The sequence below is a fragment of the Varanus komodoensis genome, unplaced genomic scaffold (genome assembly GCF_004798865.1).
Source record: "Varanus komodoensis strain SLA01 unplaced genomic scaffold, ASM479886v1 scaffold5, whole genome shotgun sequence".
Lineage (NCBI taxonomy): Eukaryota > Metazoa > Chordata > Lepidosauria > Squamata > Varanidae > Varanus > Varanus komodoensis.
Window position 1 is genome coordinate 33764635 of NW_025336087.1, and position 19674 is coordinate 33784308.

Sequence of the window (19674 nt, forward strand, 5' to 3'; positions counted from 1 at the left end):
GTACCAGAAGACTGATTGTTTCTTTTATCTTTTATTGAAGAGTAAGTAACTGGATAATACGTTAGCATCATCTTAAATTAACATATATATGTAGTCACAGGAAATCTTCAGTGAAAGCCATAGAAAGGTCCATGTGGAGTAGGTACACCAGCATGCAATTTATACAAATAAGCTGTATTTACATATAACTCACCCCAGTCCTAAGAATATGAAACATGCCTACCTTGGTATGTCTTGACATTTTCATGGCTTTTTTTCCATTCAGAACTTTCAACATGCTGGTTTCATCTTCTGCTAGTCATCTGTTTGGAAACAGTTCGATTCTTGACAGAAACCTAATTTCAGGCTTTTGTTAAACAAGGCAGCTAGCAAAATATATTGCCAATGACCCATTTAATCTCAGAGCATAATACAAATATATTGCCAATAGTCTGTGTTTCATTGTGCATCTTTCAATGTGTTTTCTTTCCCTCTTCCCCCACAAAAAATAGGTTGTGAAGATGAGAAAAGAAGTAAAGAAGGTCAGAGTTCTAACGATTCGCAGACTTACAAGACATATTTCAAAACTGAAAGCAAAAAAGTGAGTTTAACATTTTTTTCCCTTGGTATGGTTTTCATGCTAAATTTCAGTGCCACTCCTCCCAGTGCAATCACAAAGGTTAACACAAAAGCTTATTTTTTCCTGTTTTTGATACTTTTTTGTTTTTGGCATTGACAAAGCTAGCTTGCTACAATTCGACAAACTAGCTTGCTACAGTTTGATTACAGTCTATTGCTCTTTTCACTGTTCCTCATACCATCTGGAATAGAAGTTGTGATTTTATTCCCCTAAACCAGAGTTTGAAAGAGTAGCTCACCTGGCATGAAAGTAGAAAGCCAAGCTTCCATGCCACATTGCCTTTACTGTCTTCATACTGCCTGATGATACCGGCTGCATTCTTCTCATCAATTTTTTAAGATTAACATGAGTTCTGCTACCAGTCCATGTGGAAGCTCAAACTCATCACTCTCAACAGTGCCATTGTTTTGTTCTGGGAAATGAGCCTGTAAAACACTTGAAGCACTGTACAGAAGTTACAGAAGACCTGCCTTTCTCCTGCTTCTCATGTATTCTCCATCAATGTTCAAAGCAGAACTTTGGCATTTCAAAGAAGAAATATCCCATGATTTTGTTCTTGGGTTATACTTTCGTGTTGTTTTTCCCTCCCAAAAACCAGAGGTTCAGAGGTAATGGTAGCCCCAGGATCTGGAAGCTATGGAAAACTTAGCAACAGAACATCCATGAGTTGTTTAGCACCATGGAAGTAGACGAGTGGTTGGGAGACAGCATGCTCACTGGGTTGTTTCTATCATGCAAACTGGATCACAGAATCTAAGCAGTATTTATCTTACCTGGTTAGGTGGATTTCCCCATATTTAAGTGCACATACATAAAACACAGCAGGCTAAAAGCTTGGTTGATGATAAAGGACACAGTGTTTTTGATCAACTGTGTAATCCAGGGCAACTAGCAGTTGGAATTGAGTCTACTTTCTGACAGTGTTTCTATGGCTGCTGGAAGGATTAATCTGGTCTTCCCCTTGCCATTGTGTGCCTCCTGGGAAGCAGGGAATATAGTCTTCCAGTAGTGTCAGAGGCTAGGCTGCTTTCCCCTTCATTTCTTAAATCAGCAACTGTATAATATTCTAGAAAGAATAATACTTAAAATTTCCAGTGAATTTATGTAGAAGCATTACTACCATTAAATTTACAAATTATGCATGACTTTGGATGTAACATAAACCATCAGTTTAATATTAAATACTCCTTCCTTCCCCTGTGCAACCACAGGGAGGAGATTGGAAACATCCACTTTCTGGTTTAAAATAATCACTGTTAGTTTACATGCTGGTTTCTTTAAAAAAATTATCAAAGTTTGACTTTGGTTTAAACTAACCAAAGTTTGGCCAGGTTCAGACATAACAAGTTAATCTAAATGGAGATGCAGATGTTTCTAGTCTTTTCCTCACAGCTCTGCTACAGGAAGGGAAGGACAGAGTGTTTATACTAAGATTCTGATGGGCTCATTTCCTGTAATATGTTAAACTAGAGTTTGGCATTACATTTCAGTGCACAAGAGCTGAGCAGGGTTTTCAAGAACAGGATATTTTAGAGGGCATTTAGAGGGCATTCATTGATAGGGTTGTCCTAAGTTGGAAATTATTTGATGGCATGTAACAGCAACAGCAAACTGAAAGTTAGAAGTATAGTTTGAGAGAGTTCTCAGAATGCTGTACCTCCAATACAGAATAGTTCTGCGGATGATGTTGGACTTGTATAGCCTGTGGTGAGGGAAGAAGGGAATTGTTGTATGAGGTTACATTCTGGAAATAGGAAAAAGTCCTACTTCCATGCTGTCATTACTATTACAACCTTATTTAAAAGCCAATAATATCTGAACATAATATTTTTACTGCTGCAATGTTAATTAAATACCTTCCTATTTCAGGGGCACTGAAGATGCAATATTGAAAAACCATAAACGTGCACAGAGGTTACTGGAAGAAATTCATGCCATGAAGGTAATGCCATGCATTTTGTCTTGAATCTCTAATGTCATAAATTGCAAACATCTGCATGGGTCTTCTTTGATATGCACTTCAAATAAGCTTGTTTCATGTCTTGTATGAAACTAGTTTTGGCTGTAACTATAACATCTGGGAGTATATCACATCACATAGTTTGTGGGACATGTCTAAATTTGGATTTTTCTGTTTATTGGTGTAACTTGTCAAGGTGCTAGACAATTTTGACTTTAGCAGTTGCCAAGCTAAACTTGCATTTGTTTCCAACAGCCCTGTGTGCCTAAAAGTGTAATTCCTGAACCAAAGTATTACTGTGGCTATGCTGCTCAGAAGCGTGGATGGCCATTTTGGTGGTTGACATCATAGTTCCTAGTCTTCCCACTTGCCAACTCCTTACATTTTTGTGTGGTGCTGTCACTGCTCTAATGTGCAAAGCAGTAACTAACAAAATGGATTGAAACCAGCATAATTTTTTCTTCCACAGCCAGGGTATTCATTAGTGTTTGCAAGTCTCTGTTAACTTCTCTTACGCTGACATGCTGGGGCAGTAGATGTTTGGCAGGCTCTTGTGTGACCAAACTTTTTTATAGCAATGAATAGCTTAATTATACCGTGTCTTTTCTTTGTGCAGTATTTATAATTTAAAACTTAAAATACAAGAAAAAATATTTTGAGTCTTAACCATAAGATTAAACTGCAGGGAAATGCTTGCCCTATTACTGAGCTTTTCATCATGGAGCAGTGCTCATTTTATACCACATACTGATTCTTCTAAGTATTTCAAATCTAGAAATTCTCCCAGGATTAATGAAAAGTAGGCTAAACAGCCTCTTGACCTTTACTGACTATAGAACTACTTAAAGCAGCTTTCAAAGCACATAGCAAATTTGTTGAAATATTTTCTGCTTATTAATTTAATACTTGCTTATTTACAGTTTTCTATTTTACTTCTCTCAGCTCTTGGTATAACCATCTTAAGGCAACCCATCCCTGCACTCAAATAATAGCTGACCATGATGTAGCTTCAAAACTCTTTTCCACCTACACCAAAAATATCCAAATGAGTGCTTTAGTTATCTGAGTTATTGCAGGGCACAACTGTGTGCTGTTGCTCCTTATTGGCTGAGGAGATAGGATGTACATTGCAGCAGTATGCAGGTATTCAGCATCACTCCACTAACTCATCCCTAAGAAACCTGGTTAGATATGCCATTAATCTCTCTGTTGCTATTCATTTCCAGTTGTACACTCTATAAAACACTTTATATAGGAATTTGCTCACAAGTGGACCTTTCAGCTGGGAATATATGAGCATTCTACTTGTTAACCCTGAAAGGGATCAAGCCTTTATGTACCACTTGTGACTGTTCACTTCAAGCACTTGTGGAAAGCTCAGAAGTCATTCATACAGTGGCCTCCACCTACACCTCTTCTTCCTTTCCTTCTAAAAGTTCTTACCTTGGGGAAGGGGAAGGTAGCAGAAGCAGCACATGTTCGTCAGTGCCTGGTAGAGTGACCTTTTTGCTGGTACTAAACTGATGTTCTGTGTTCCATTTCCTCTGAGAAGAAGAACCTAAATGAAAGTGATATGCAAAGCATCAGTTTACCAATGAAACTCTTTTACTCCCAGTGCCATCCTTGACAGTTTAAGTTGCTCTGCCAGGACCTGGGAACTACCCACCATGTTACTATTGTGTCCAACATAAGTTGCAAAGCCTTTACACAATTGAGATGAACAGAACCCTGCTTGTCTTGATACTGTGTGCAGAGTTTTGAGAATGGGGGCTTAATTCTAAAAGTATCCCTACACAAAAACTTGCAATGCTGCAACTCTCAAGTTTTTTCCTAAGCCACACTTCTTTCACATCTAAATATTATGCTTGTCCTTTCTACTTCAGCTGAAAATAAGCTATTTCTTCTTAGGTCATTAATTATTTCAGAGGATTTCTATACTGTTTGTAATTTTTAAAAAATCACAAAGTGATGTACAAGATACAATCATGTAATGTAATAAAACCAATCATTAACAAAACAATAATAAAATGATCACTTTTTTCTGAAATAATTAAGGGAAACTAACAGCTAGCCGTAAAGAAGATGCTTAGGGAAGCAGATGTGTTTTAAGTTGTATGTGGAAACACTCCATACTGTAAATCTGCCTGAACTCAGTGAGGAGATCATTACCCATGGTGGGTACCACAGCTGAGAATGGGAATGCATCATAGTTAAATGAGCCTCAGTAGGCCAAAGTAATGTAAGCAAGAAGCCAGGACAGTCTATACGGAATGAAGCTGTCCCTTAAAATTCTTGATTTGCATAATACCATGTTGCTTGTTAACATTTTCCTCTCATGTCTAGGTTCTAGGTTCATCTGGGAAGTATTAGAAACAAAAATGTTTTTTCAGTCTTCCAATGTTCTGTAGTTGCAGGTAGCATTCAGTGTGAACAGTGGTTGGCACACTAGACTTTTCCTGTTGATGTTTACATTTTATTTTTTATCAAGGACAACTAATGGGTTTTGGTAGTAATCAGATGTTTTGGATGCTCACTGCTACTAATTCAAAAGCTAGAAATGCCTTTCTTTGTAGAGAAATGACATTGGTTTAAAATTCCAGCTACGTGGATGAAAAAACTGGGTTAATTGTTTGCAGGAGTTCTTGAAGCTATTGGAACAGAAAGCTGTTTTTAGATTCTTCAGACTTCAGTTCGCCAGAACTATTAAAACTCTTATTTTAAAGTACAGGAAAGAGACAAAGAATGCTATGAACCTTGCTATTTCTTCCCGTGTGTGTGATTTATTTCATGGAAGTAAAAAGTGCCCATGGAAGATGAATTTGTAGAGGAGGAGCATGAGTTACAATAATAAGTAAATAAGGTACCATATTTTTTGCTCTGTAAGATGCACCTGACCATAAGACGCACCTAGTTTTTAGAGGAGGAAAACAAGAAAAAAAATTCTGAATCAAATGGTTTACTAAACTATTTAATAAACTATAACAGAATGCAGTAATACCGTATTTCAACCTTGTAAAGTGAACAGCAGTCAACAGTGGCATTAAGAACCATCATCGTGGTCATTAACAAAAGAGAGACTTTAAAGTTCGAGTACTCTTCTAGTTTTCCTTGAACCCATAGAACTCATCATCACTAGAGTCATAATTTATGAAGCTCTGTTGCTCACAATCACTGACATCACTTTCTTAGTTAGTAGTGGAATTATTGAAGGAATCCACAATCTACACCAGTTATACAAGAGCTGCTGCAGACAATTCAATAACAAATCTAAAAAAGCCAGTAATGTCCACGGTGCCCTACTAGTAAATAATAGAAAAAAACTTCTGACAAAAAAGAGATATTGTACGGTAAATCAAACACACAGCGGACTAAGTAGCCTTTGAAGAATAAACTTCATACATGAAGGTAATGCTGTTCAAATATCCACTGACCCTAAAAAAAAATGTGTCTGATCAACTAACAGATAACTGATCCATGGAAAGCTTCCTGATAATCACAGGCACATTCCCCATCACTTCCCCATGGGCTTCATTAAAAGACGGGTTGCCATTTGAAAACACACACCGACCTGTGATTAACAGCTCTCACCTGCGCCAGAGGAGGGGGGCGGAGCAGGGCATGCCGAGCGTGTGCCGGCCAGGTGGTGCCACGTGGGGGTGGCAGGTCTTCCCGGGCAGGGGGGGGTGAGCAGTCCGTCTCTCCATGCGGCCGGCGGGTTAAAGCCCGTGGCTCCTCCTCCTCCACACCTCTCCCCCTGAGCGGCACAGCTCTCACCTGCACTGGGGGGGGGTGGCGGAGCAGGGCGCACCGAGCCCGTGCCGGCCAGGTGGTGCCACTTGGTGCAGGCGGGCCGGCAGCATCCCGGGCGTCGGGCACACACACATTCGCTCTATAAGACGCACAGACATTTCCCCTTTTGAGGGGGAAAAAGTGCATCTTGTAGAGCGAAAAATACGGTATCTTTATTTGGAATTCATAGATACTCATGTATCCAGTTTCATAGCATATTCCTAATTTAACATGGTACATAGCATTTTGTCTGTCGTAACAGTGACACTGTAACGAAACAGTATTTTAAGCCAGTAATCTCTGCACCATAGTTAAGAGATTGGAAACTGGTCACAGGATTGTGTGGTTCTGTCTGGAAACAAATTCCATTCTCATACCTTAACTGCAGGTAAGAAAATTATTATTGTCCATGTTAACAACAGTTAAGGTTAAAGAGGTTACATAAGAATCTGCATCTTCATCTAGGGTTTGAAGCTGATTATGAATTTGTGTTGGTGTGCATATATGTATTGATGTAATACATTTTCTGGATAGTAGTTCTGTAAGCCAAGATAATCCAAGATTTGTCTTTAATACATTCTTTTAAAAAAACTGTATTTTATATGGTATGGTAAACCATCAAGAGAGCTTTGGCTAATGGACAGTATAAAGACTGAATAAATAAATAGTAAATAATACATTCTACCTTGCATTGAAAGCAGTCTGATCTTCTCACCTTAGTTAATCTGAGTTTCTGAGTTATCTTTGATAACTAACTAACTAACTAACTAACTAACTAACTAACTAACTAAAGTGTGTGATTTTTTTTGCCTTCATTGTCTCCACTCTGCCCTCTACGCCCAGCTATCTGTAGGAGTCAATTTTACTACATTTCTGCTCTTGACTGTTCACCACTGCCTTTGACCTTAGGATCTGGAAGCCCTTTTAGGAAAAAAGTTATCAGAGTAGTGCACTAGAATTCAGGAATCAGAGCATTGTTTTCACTGGATAGTTTCCTTTTACATAGCTTCCATCATGGATTGTCTTTTCTGTGTATCTTATGTGTCATTTTTGCAACATTTCTATGTGTTGTTTTCACTGGATAGTTTCCTTTTACATAACTTCCATCATGGATTGTCTTTTCTGTGTATCTTATGTGTCATTTTTGCAACATTTCTATGTGTTATGTAAAGTTGTCATACTTTTGTTCTCATATTACAAACATAATCATATTACAAACTCAGTAGTGATTTGAACCTTCCTTGCAATTGTTCAAGGAAAATATTAAAATTAAACTGTTTTCAACTGGAGAGAAACATAGCTATAAGATTACATTCATATGAGGCACATTCTTAATTTTGCCAATTGTCTCTTAATTCAGTTCAGGAAGCACTGTCATGGTTTGCTAATCTAAATTATTGGGTAATGACAGCTGATGCAATGAAAAACAGTTTAATGGCTTGCCCTTATGCCCAAAAAGGAATAAAAATCCGGTTTATGTTTAATTGCTTTTGTCTTTTTTCTTTTCACTACACCCAAACATTTTAAGTATGGGACCATTTTCTACTTGAATTTTACAAAGTGAAGTATACATTGATTGTGCTGTAGTTGTAATACTACTGCCAGTAAAATGTCATAAAATGCATATAGCATCTATTTTGAAAGACTTGCAAGAGACCTGCTTGTGATACAATTCTTTGTCAGCGGCTTGATGGCATTTGTTAGACTGGTCCATCTGGCCTCTTCCAGTTCTGATCCATGTTTAGTATTAATTGTGTTTACTCCCCAAACATCACTTACTATTCTTTATTCTTCTCACTGGCTGAGTCTAGGAGCCCACCTTTTAGACTGACCATGGATTGTTGAGCATAACTGTCAGACTATATCGTCCAGCATTAATTGTCAGGCTATAACTCTGGATGGTGCACAGACAGAATCTATTTGCATGAGCAACAACATAGTCGCTTAATGCACTTTCAGGACTGCCCAACAATTGCATCTTCAAACATATTGCTAAAGGATTTGGGCAATGCTATTTCTCATAGCTTTTCATTTCCGATTGGACATCAAATTGTTCAGACCCACATTTATCCAGTTTAGTGACAAAGTTACTTTTAAAAGACCAAAGACTACCTTGATTATGTTCTCTAGTTATAATTCTGAACTTCTAGTTATAATTCCCAATTGGATGTCCAGTGCCTCAGGAAAACTTGTGGTATTCAGGACATGAATTTGTTTTTCTTAGTTGTTCCTTTTCACCCTGCAGGATATGAGCTAAGGGAACAGGCCAGAGCAGATACACTTCCTGGAAGGTTCTACGCACCAGCCTGTAGAAGAGGGGAATGCTTTAGAAATGGGAAATAACAATTGAGGATTGGTTTATGAATCTGAGTTGATTGTTCCCATTTAATATGAACTGTTTTGAAGAGGTATAGGAAAACAATTGCATGCACAGCATACCTATGTATGATTCTGTACTGAAAATGATTGCAAAAAGTCTGCTGATTATGATATTGGCACTGGTAGGCTTACCATTTAGAAGTGTGTGGAACACTAAAGCTTGTAGTATCAAAACTAGGAAAACTTATTAACATTTTAATAATGCTTATAATTGAGATGAGATTTGACTTTGGGGGAAGTGATGTGGAATACATTTCAAGTACAAATTAGAGGATAGTATCCCAAGCAAATGCTGACATCCAAAGCTAAGGCTTTCTAAGGAAATGGTATGCTCAAATGGTATAATTTTGGCTTTTGTGATTGCCCCACAGAATGATGTTATGACCTAGCTTTTTCCTTTTGTCTAACTTGATTTTTCTAGCATTGATAGCCAAACTACTTTCCTGCAATAGCTTGTAAAGAGCAATTTGAAGAGCTACTGTTTTTAAAATTACCACAAAATTACTGTCTTGCTAACTGATGTTTGCATCCTAAAGAAAAGACAGTAAATTATATTTCCCATATGTGACTACTGAGTTGAAGAGAAGCTTTCAGACTGAAACTGTTTCTGTAGTTGTACTTTCTAAAAAACTCAAGTCATTATTTCCAGTTTAAACGTTAGGCAGATATCATTGTTTCCATTTGTCTTGCAAGGCTCTTAAAACAAGAAAATAAGCTTAGGAGGATGACATTGCATTAAAGATGTTAACTACACCAACACGTTTGCACTTGTGCAGCTTGATCCTGTTTATGATAAGCCTCATTGAGTCCAGTACGGTTTATTTTCAAGTGTGTGTGCATATAAAATTTCACCCTTAATCTCTATTACGTGATATATGTGAGTCATTAGGAGTTAAATTGCATTAAATGAACCTCAAAATTAAACATAAGGCATTATCCAAAGAACTACTTCAGGCTCTCCAAAGCCTTATGCATAGGAGGATTTATTTTATTAGGAGACCTTGATCCAATTCAAATGATCCGAACAACTCACAATGGGCTGTTGAAGTTGTGGTGAGCCACCAGCCCCTGACCAGGGTTTGTCATTGCATCTGAAGCTGACCACCATGGGTTATATAAGGGTTAAACAACCATCCCACAGCAGACCATAAGTTCTTTAACTCCCCTCATGTAACCATGGTGGCCAAGTTTGGATGCAACAGTTGCATGGCAGTTTTCTTAAGTTTGATTGCTTTCACACAGTATATCCATACAATCGAGACAGAGAAGCTAATTCATCTTGCGACAAGACAGGGAAAGATAAGATAGAGAAGGTACTCCATCAGTTTGGCTAAGAAACTGGTTAGAGTTTTTCTCTTACTCTGCTCAACAGTCTCCATTCCCAGCGGTCATTGTAAGAACAATTTGACTGACTGACCAACTGACTGGAGAAAGTCCATAACTTTAAGCATTTATGTTTGCACTTGTATGAGTTTGGTGTATGAGTCTCATCCCCATCTCTTTTTCCTTTTGTGTTTTGTCTATTGGATTTTTAATCTTTTAAACAGAGGCTGATCTGGTTCACATAATCAAAACAGCCCTTCTAAATCATTTGAGCCAGAGTGAGCCATAGTATGTCCACTGGCATTTTGTATTTCAATCCCCTTTCAATGTACAGTGGCTTAAATGCCCTATGGTGGACCATTTTGATCATGTCTCCTGTTTCATAATCTTTATACAGCACCTAGGAAAAAGATGGTTTGTAGATAATATATCTACCCCATTAGATAACTGTGTGGTCTTGTATCTAACAGGTCAACAGCCTAATTCCATGTTATAGTAATTTGAAAAGCAAGCTAGTCTTTGTACCATTTTGCACTATTTCCCTAGCAGAGATATTGACTGGGTTTGCACAATTATAGAAGGAAAAATAAGACAGGATACCCTATCATTTTTTTGATGAAAATGTCAACCTAGTATGTGTAGCTAGTGTGAAAAAGGCAAATTCCATGTTAGGCATAATTGGAAAGGGAATTGAAGTTAAAACTGCTGATGTCACATGACCCTTATACGTATCTGTGGTGTGAATGCACTTATAATGCTGTGTACAGTTTTGGTCACCACACCTAAAAACGAATATTATAGAGTTGAAAAAGGGGCAGAAAAGGACAAGAAAAGTGATGAGAGAGCTGGAACAATTCCCCTATGAGGCAAGCTTGTAAAAGCTGAGATTCTTTAGCTTAGAAAAAGGGCAGTAAGTTAGTGTGAAGTATTACATTGCCTTGCAGAAGTATTTAACCCATTTGACTTTTCCCCATTTTGTTGTGTTGTTGTGTTGCAACTGGAATGACATGGATTTAATTGGCATTCTTATCACTTGAGGTAATATACTTAAGTTACTCAATACCATGAAAGTGCACATATTTTTGTTGTGACACAAAAGTAAGCAAGAACAAAATGGTACTTGTTGGTTGTATACGTTTTCACCGCTTTCACTGTGTTGTGCTTCCAACTACTGTAAACAGAGTCTATCATCCATGAGCAGTTCCAGTGCTGCATGATCTGGGATGAAATAAACCTGTTTCTGGGAGGGCCCAAATTTGTTGGAGAACTTATCTAAGCAAACAGCATCATAAAGGCTAAAAAAAAATGTAAGATAAAGTTGTGCGACATTATCAATTAGGGTTGGATTATTTTTTTTTTTTTTAAGTCCCATGATGAACCTCCCTAGGAGCACTATTAGTTTCATTATTACAACATGGAAAGTATATGGCTCAGTGATGACTCTGCCTGGAGAAAAACCATCTGCCAAAACGTAGTAACTGGATAAGGATGGCCTTAATCAGAGAAACAACCAAAAGGCCAGTGGTAACTCTGAAGGAGCTGGAGAGATCTGTTACATAGAGCTTTTGGAAAAGACAAGCCAGACTATATGAGAGTCATTTCTTTTTTATTATATTTTCTTAATCTTTCTGAAGAAACTGTAAAATATAGATTTAATAAATAATTGTGTGTGGGTGATCCTTCCCCCATTATCTTAAATCTTCCTAAATATCAGAAGACTCTTTTCCCTTGTCAACACAAGTCTTGAACAACATGTCTATGCTCATCTAGTGTTTGAGTAAAAAATAATAAATACTTCCTTATGCTCACAAACCATGGTATCACTTAGTTGCATTGCTTTCCTTATTCATTGTCTAATTCTTGTATCAATTGGATGATTATTAATATTTTAGGGAAGTCATCTCTTAAAACTTGTGACATGTCATAGATTACCAGTCTATGTTTGAGTTGCAATTTTAGGCCAGTTCTCCCACATCCAGTGTCCAGCTTAAGTCCAGCTGCAGTCTGTGTTTGTCGCAACACAGTTGTGGCGATGCTTCACTCAGTTTTATGAACAAAATCTAAATACTTTTTGCTGACTTAGAAAATCCTAAGATTGGCATTAAATGTGAACTTGGGGACTACATATTAAAATGTAAATTATTTTCAGTGACTCTCCTTTTAAGGTAGGCAATGATATTGTTGAATTTCTTATGAATGATAAATTATTGTGCAGCTGGTAAAATCATTTTTGAGAAGTAATGAGGGTATCCTGCCTCCCCCAATTTGGCAATGAAACTTTAAATGATATTTCCATCTGTAAGACCTAGTGTAAATTTGACCACAGAAGCAGTTTCAAGGCTGGAACTTAAATCATCATGCTATGACAAAATATTTTCCCCTTGCTATTTTAAATCAGCAATTCCAGATTTGATACTTTGCTTGCACTTCTTACCACCAATAATGTAAAAAAAGTTTTAAAATAAACTGCTGGAACTGAAATTCAAACTGAATGGATTTTTAGCCCCTCTCCATATTGTAGGTTTTTTGGAAGGAATTAAAACACTTCATATGAAATGGTATCAGATTATTCTGTACACTACATTTCAAGCCCTACTTGGATTGTGTCCCTTATGGAGTTGCCAGTGAACAGAAAAATGCTGACTGAAATCTAATGGTGTAGTTCTGTTCACAAAAGAGTTTTTACATACCTCTGGAAATTGAAGAGAAGGAAGTGAGTTGATGATTCCCACATGCACACATTTAGGGGGCTAAGGTCCCTTCTAAAACAGCATGGAAGTTAGCATAGGGACTGCAATGGGTGGAGGATTTGCAAGAATCTTCAAAATTGTCTTCCATTAGTACGGATTAAAAGCTTTTCTTTAAGTGGGACAACACAATTAAAGTCCCTATTTATCTTAAAGATAGAGCCTTGTTTTCATTAGAATGAGTAATATAAATTTCTGCAGTGTGTTTGCAAAGCGAAAGGAGATTGGATTAATTCTTCAAATTGGAAGAGCAAATCAATCAATTTTCTCATTTTGAAAATAAATATATATTTCTTGAAGAAGCATGCATTCTACCTGGTTGAGTCAAAATTGAAATTTTGATTGTTAGAACCTTTGTATAATACATAACCCAAATTCATTATGCAATAATACCTTCTTATAGTGAGTCAAATTTCTGTTTTGCACACCCAAAGCTACTAAGAAATATTTATTGAAGGCTAAATCTGTGAACTGATGCACACTTACTTGGTAGTAAGTCCCGTTGAAAAAAAGATGGGATTGTTTTACGTACTGATGAAATTGGGCTGACAGCATCCAACAGTTTCTATAAGCAAAGGTATTGTTGCTCGATGAGATGTTAAACATCCCTGGCCCAAAAAAAAAAAAAAAAAATTGTGAATCTCCCTCCTCCACCCACTAAGTAAAGCATACCATTTTAAGTTGCTGTGTTAGCAGAATTGTTCTTCCTATTTCCATTGCACAAGTGACTGTACAAGCCCTGTTGGGCCACTTTGCAAACTCAAAGTGAGTGGCTGCACAAGTGCAACTTTAGTTGGATTCCCCCCCTTGAGCATCGTTCAGAACTTGGTTTCTGTGAGAGCACCGTGCTTGGCGCAGATGATTGACAACACTAGCAAAATAGCAGTGTTGAATACAACCCTCTGAGCTCAATGCTAGATGCTATTACAGCAAATTGAACCAGAAGATTAGCTGTTAAAAACAAAGCAGTGCTATTTCTTTTGTCCATGAGTCGCAAAACGTGCACTTTCATCCTGCCAAAGGTAACATCTTTGGAAGACTAATTCTGTATTCACAGAACTTTCCTTGAGTTAAGATGGACCAGACTGGAAAGCAAACAAAATTAATGCTGTAGCCAGTAATATAACTGGGACAATGTGTTCAAATATTTTATAGTCTTAACAGATATTTTTGTTTAGAATCTGTATGTATCAATGAGAAGAACTGTCAAATTCTTTGGTGACTTTGGTGAATTGCTTTCACCAGAGAAATAAAAATTACATTAAGCAGTATATAAATCATCACTTTTCTGGCCAGGTGATACACCCACTAATGTTACCTGTGCCTTGTCTGAATTGAGTCTCAGTTCAGAACAGCTACTGCCTAACCTGGATTTGATGAAGAGGGGAGAGAGAGAGCTGGGTGTAATCTGCATATTGATGACACTGCACCTCCACCAAGACAGCATTCTCCAGTGGTGTGATTTGTATGTTGAAGATCATGGGGAATAACACTGAACTTTGTGGAATTCTGGTACACAGTTGCCAAGGCACAAAGCAATAATCTTCCAGCACTCTGTTATGGAATTAATCATACAAGTAGGAGTGGAACCACTGTAGTCCAGTTCCTTCAGTTCCAAACCAGACAGCCCATTAATAAGGCTACCCTGATAGTACCAAAAGCTGCTGAGAGGTGTAAAAGAATCAAAATCACCCTCATCCAGCAAAGGTCATTAAACAGGTCAACCAAGGCAGATTCTGTTCTGAAACCAGACCTGAAACCCAGTCAAATGAATCCTGATAATCTGTTTCATGCAGGAGTGCCTGGAGTTGACCAGCAACCATCCATTCAAGCACTTTGCCCAAAAAAGGAGCATTGGCTGATAACCTGTAATCTGGGTACAGGTTTGTTTCCTTTAAAAGTGGCTTAATTTTGTGAAGATACTTTGGGTGCTACCACAAAATGGCTGTTCTGGACACATGGCCAATTACAAAAAGTCAGACCTGGTAAATTAAAAACAGGTCGTCATGAATTTGCACATGGTTTTTATAACACTTAATCCAATTGGTTTTCAGTATTACTGTCTGCAAGCCAATTTAGTCACAATCTTAGCTTTTTGTTGGCAGGAAGTTTTGAGGAAACAGAGAAGACTGTCTGGAAAGCATCTATCGTCTATTTTGTCTAGTTGCCAGCCTGGCAAGATTGTTTTCCTGTTGTACTTTTTTGATGCTACATCAAACTGTGTTTCAATGTATAAAGCAATTGAATTTCTATCAGTGATGCTCCAAGAATAATTTATACGTTAATGTTAGCTCCATTAGAAAAATCTATTAACAAAGGCGCTATTTGACGGAATGGCAGGATTTTTAATTTATAAAGAACTATCAGACTATGTGGCGAGAAGAATTTGACAGGTCTTTTCTTCATAAAACCTTATAAAGAATACCCTCCAAAAGCTAGATACTGCTGTCTGGAGAACAGTAGGCTGATCTATGGCAACTTCCTCCATATTCTCTACAGGAGCATGAGAAATCGGAGGCCCATGCCAGTTGCTGTGTGCATGTCTCCTCACACTTCTCTGTTCTAGATAATGGAAGGCTTTGGAAGATTTTGACAAAGATAGCTGCAGGTTTTCTCATGCCATCATTAGTTAGGAGTGGAAAATGTTAATCCATTTAAATTGGAAGGAGAATGAACTCAAATGAACTGGGTTATAGAGTGGGTTGCTTCAGATTAACTCCAAACATTCTTGAATGGAACCAAATTATCTAAAACCATTTGAGAGAGAGATAATGCATAATTTCCAACATGCCATAAGAGCTTTAAAGAGATAATTCTACAGAAAAAGAAATGTCTGAAGGATGAGGTTCAGGTGTACTGCTTTTCTTTCAGGCAGAATATACTGGTCCAATTTGCATGTCACAGCTACCCAGGGTGGTTTAAACCCTGGACATTTAGGATTGTGTGCTGTTGTTTTTGTGTTCTATGTCTGTTTTTTCTTTTCCACAACAGCCAACAATTCTGAATTCAGATGTAATGGTCAGCAACCCATTGCTTAGTTCAACCCAGCTGCAGAAGGAGCAATTGAACAGGGAGAGCCAACATACTCACTGTCACTTCCTTCAAAACAAGCCCCAATGTTAAAACAATTGTGATGAGCAGGCAGGGACTCTGTGAAGCAGCCCTGTTGTCCTGACAAATGAACAGGGTCTCTGTAAAAAATAAGTAACATCAGACATTATAACGAATGGGACCTTCCTATAATCATCATAATCTACATCAAGCACACAGGCATAAGACAAATTAATACTGTAAACATAAGATAATGATTCTGCTGCCCTCTTTATATTCTTCCTGTTTCAGAACACATAGACACTTTGTGATTGATGCAAGCTTTATTTGGAAGATTCTTCAGTTCGATTGTCAAGCTAGAGGAAAACAAGCAAAAAGGGTTACCTCAGTCCAGTCAATAATTTTAGGAGAAAAGGGTATTCAAATAAGGACTTGTGACACATTGTAGAATATACTAATCGTATTTTTTCAGAGGCTTGTGTTCTTACAGACTTTCCTGATCCATAGGCACAGATCCTTGCTAGGTGATGAAACTCACTGTATGAATTTGAGGGAAGATATTTTGCAGTCTATGAGGAAGGGTTCTTTTGAGATCAGAACAGAGTAAGGATATTTGCTAACCCCATGAAAAACCTTTGTACTGCATCAAGAGAAGAGAGTCTGAGAAGACAAGCCCATGCGCTGTAGTATGTAGGAATTATCAGAATCCTAACATTAATTCAGAGAATTCCAACATCAAAAAGATGAGATTAGAATTGACCCTTTCATACATGAAAAGTTTTGCCTTTTGTAACTTTATAAATTAACCAAATTCACAGTGGTTGGGTGTTTACCAATACTTATATTAAGCTCACAAAGCAATAAAATACAGCATTGGGCACCAGCTAGAATATTATAATTAGCTTTGAGTAGTAGCTCATATAAAGAAAATATGGTTAGGGTTGGAAATGTGAATAAGGAAAGTAACAAAATTGTTAGGAGCTTGAGCAGTGAAAAGAGAACAGAAAGCTTGATCAGTTAAAAGTCCACAATGAAGTTAGTATCTAAAGTCAAATGAGAGTGGGAGGGGAAGAGATTGCCTTAGATGGCTGCCTAAAAGTCCTAGAAGTTCCAGATATGATAATAAGCAATAGTGTTGAAAAAATGTATTCTGTATGCACCTGTGATAGTTTATATTAATGTTGTACTTGCAGGCTGAGCTTGAGTATTTAAGGAAGTATTGGGCCTACATATTTGTGAGCTGTGGCTCAAAGGAATGTAGATGCAGGAAGAAACTATTCAGCAATTTAAGATGTTTACTAAGGAAGTTTGGGAATTGCAAGTTAATTTGCTAACCTAGAATAACATCAGTTATGCTGTTTTAAGCATCCCACTTCCACTGAGGTGGGATAGAATTTGGCTTCACATAAAATGGAATAATTTATTAAGTATTACAAACATCAAGAGGAATTAACCCCCTTCTGTTTTCTCACAGGAAATAAAACTTGATCAAGTTACTAAATCAGCACTTGCAAGAGAAATTAATTTTGAAATTGTCTGCAAAAAGGTATGATGTCTAATATTTATTATATTGTAACATATAGATGCTTACAGGAGGAAACTCACATATATTTACCTTTTTTTTTTTTTTTTGGATGCACACAATATGATGGGAGTGCCTGAAAGTGTCAGAGAAACCAAGAGCATAGCCACCAGGAAGCCAGATTCTCTCATTAGTCTGGTCTCCTAGCAGGATCGCCTAAGGCAGAATGGGCAAAGTTAAGGCACTATACTAAAATGCATTTACTATCATCAAGAGGAACAATCTCTTAAGTAGAAGAGAATGGGTATCTCTAATGGTGATTGAGGTGGATTAACTCCTTATGGGGAGCTGCAGCAGTTGAAGACAACACTGGTGGAGGATTTGTCGAAGACAACAACAGTGACACCCAAGAATGTTAAACCTCTTCTGAATATTCTTTCCCTAAAAGCCTTATGATAAAACAAGATGAAACAATCCAAATTACATCAAGATGATGTACTTGAAGATGCACTAGAAGATGAAACTTCCAGGTCAGAAGGCACTCAACCAGCTACTGAGGAAGAGCCAAGGACAAGTTCAAATACTGCCATTGCTGATGTCGCTGCTAGATCAATGCCAAAAGGAAGTGGCTAACATGCACAGAGGCAAAAGGAATGTCTGATGTTCATATAAGACATGAAAAGTATGACTTAAGGCAAACTGGAAACCATATATCAGGAAATGAAATGGTTATAAATTGGCAGTATTTGGTGTGGGCAAACTAAAGTGGACTGGAATTAGACTTTTCCAGTCAGACAAACACAAGTGTTTTACTGTAAAAAAGACAAATTCAGAAGAAACAAAGTGGCTCTGATACTTTGGAAGGATACATGCAGTAATGGATTATAATGCAAAATCCAACCAATTTATATCAATCAGAATTCTCAGGGACCTAGCAACATAAGCTTCATTTAAATCACTGCCAAAACAAAACCAGGAGCAGATTGTAGTAGCTCTTAATCTCCCAAAATCAGATTAAAGCTGAAAAAGATAACTATGAAAAGCATAGTGTCATGTAAAATCCACATAAACAATAGATTTGCCTTACTGAACTCAATTGTCCATGGCCCAAGAGAACTGTGGACTGAAACCAGCAACATTATTCAGGAAGAATGGAACATGACATGCAGCAAAAAGGAAGAAAAGGACTAGCTGCATAACAGAAGAAACACAGTTGCTAAAGACAGGCAAAAGCAAAAGGTGACAGAAATAGGGTCAGAATCCTGAATGCAACTTTTTAGTGACTATCACCTAGAGATAAAAAGAACCATTAAAAGGAAGTGAAATATAAGAAAATAACAAATGAGGAAAAACAAGAAACCTTTCCCAGAAAATCCAAGAAATCAAAGGGAAATTCAAACCTAGACTGAAGCCTCACATACCTTATTTATTTATTTATTTAGAATATTTATATGCCGTCCTGTCGCGAAGGCCTCAGGACAGCTTACATAAATAAATAAGAATAATATAGAACATAATACAAATGAATTTCAGATCCACCCTGGCTGCAGATTAAAAACATATATAAGCCAATATTAAAAGTTATTAAAATATTGTTGGAATAAAAAGGTCTTAACCTTATAGAACAATTATTTATAGTTGGTAGATGATCATTTGCTAGCACTTCCAACTTGCAGGAAGAGATAATCTAGACGCCATGGAATGGACAAAAACTTTTATCAATTTTTCAAAGCACCTTGCAAAATATACGAAGTTACCTTAACAATTGCATAAGCTGTAAAAATGTAACACTGAAGTGAATTACATTTCTTTTTAAAAAATTAGTACTTAAATATTCAGGTGCAAGTTGAACCTTTTCCATCACGACTTTCCTATCACAGGTTCCTTGTTTAAAATAGTCACATCATTTTAAAGATGAAAATTCTTTGCCTGTCCTACTCTTAGAGAACTTAATAACAAGCATACCTTGTAACAGGACTGAGAAATATGTTCATCACTGAAAACTAATTGCACCTTCTTATGCCTGCCAATGCCCATCTTACACCTGGAATTCTCCACTATATATTCAACCCTCTCTTTTTCTTCTAGTCTTTTTCAAAGTATTTTAATTTGTTTTACAGCCTAGATCCAGGAAAAAGAGTAAGATGTAGGAAGATGTGCTTACTCAGTATGATATCATTGGAATGTAGAATGTGAAGTCCTTTGATCTGATCTTTGCTTCTAGCAAAACCCCCACATAGATTTGAGTTGCCAGTATAGTGGTTTAGAGTGAGTATATTGCGGC

The 19674-nt window shown here is 37.3% G+C and overlaps 1 protein-coding gene across 2 annotated transcripts in view; it reads left to right on the top strand.

The window, feature by feature from the left end:
* SRFBP1 (serum response factor binding protein 1) overlaps window positions 1-19674 on the top strand; it is a 58525-nt gene that overhangs the window by 26623 nt on the left and 12228 nt on the right. For both annotated transcript variants that reach the window (XM_044445948.1, XM_044445949.1), the window contains exons 2-4: window positions 492-580; window positions 2489-2561; window positions 17343-17414. In XM_044445948.1, coding sequence (XP_044301883.1) covers window positions 492-580; window positions 2489-2561; window positions 17343-17414 — 234 coding nt within the window. The remainder of the gene's footprint in view (window positions 1-491; window positions 581-2488; window positions 2562-17342; window positions 17415-19674) is intronic.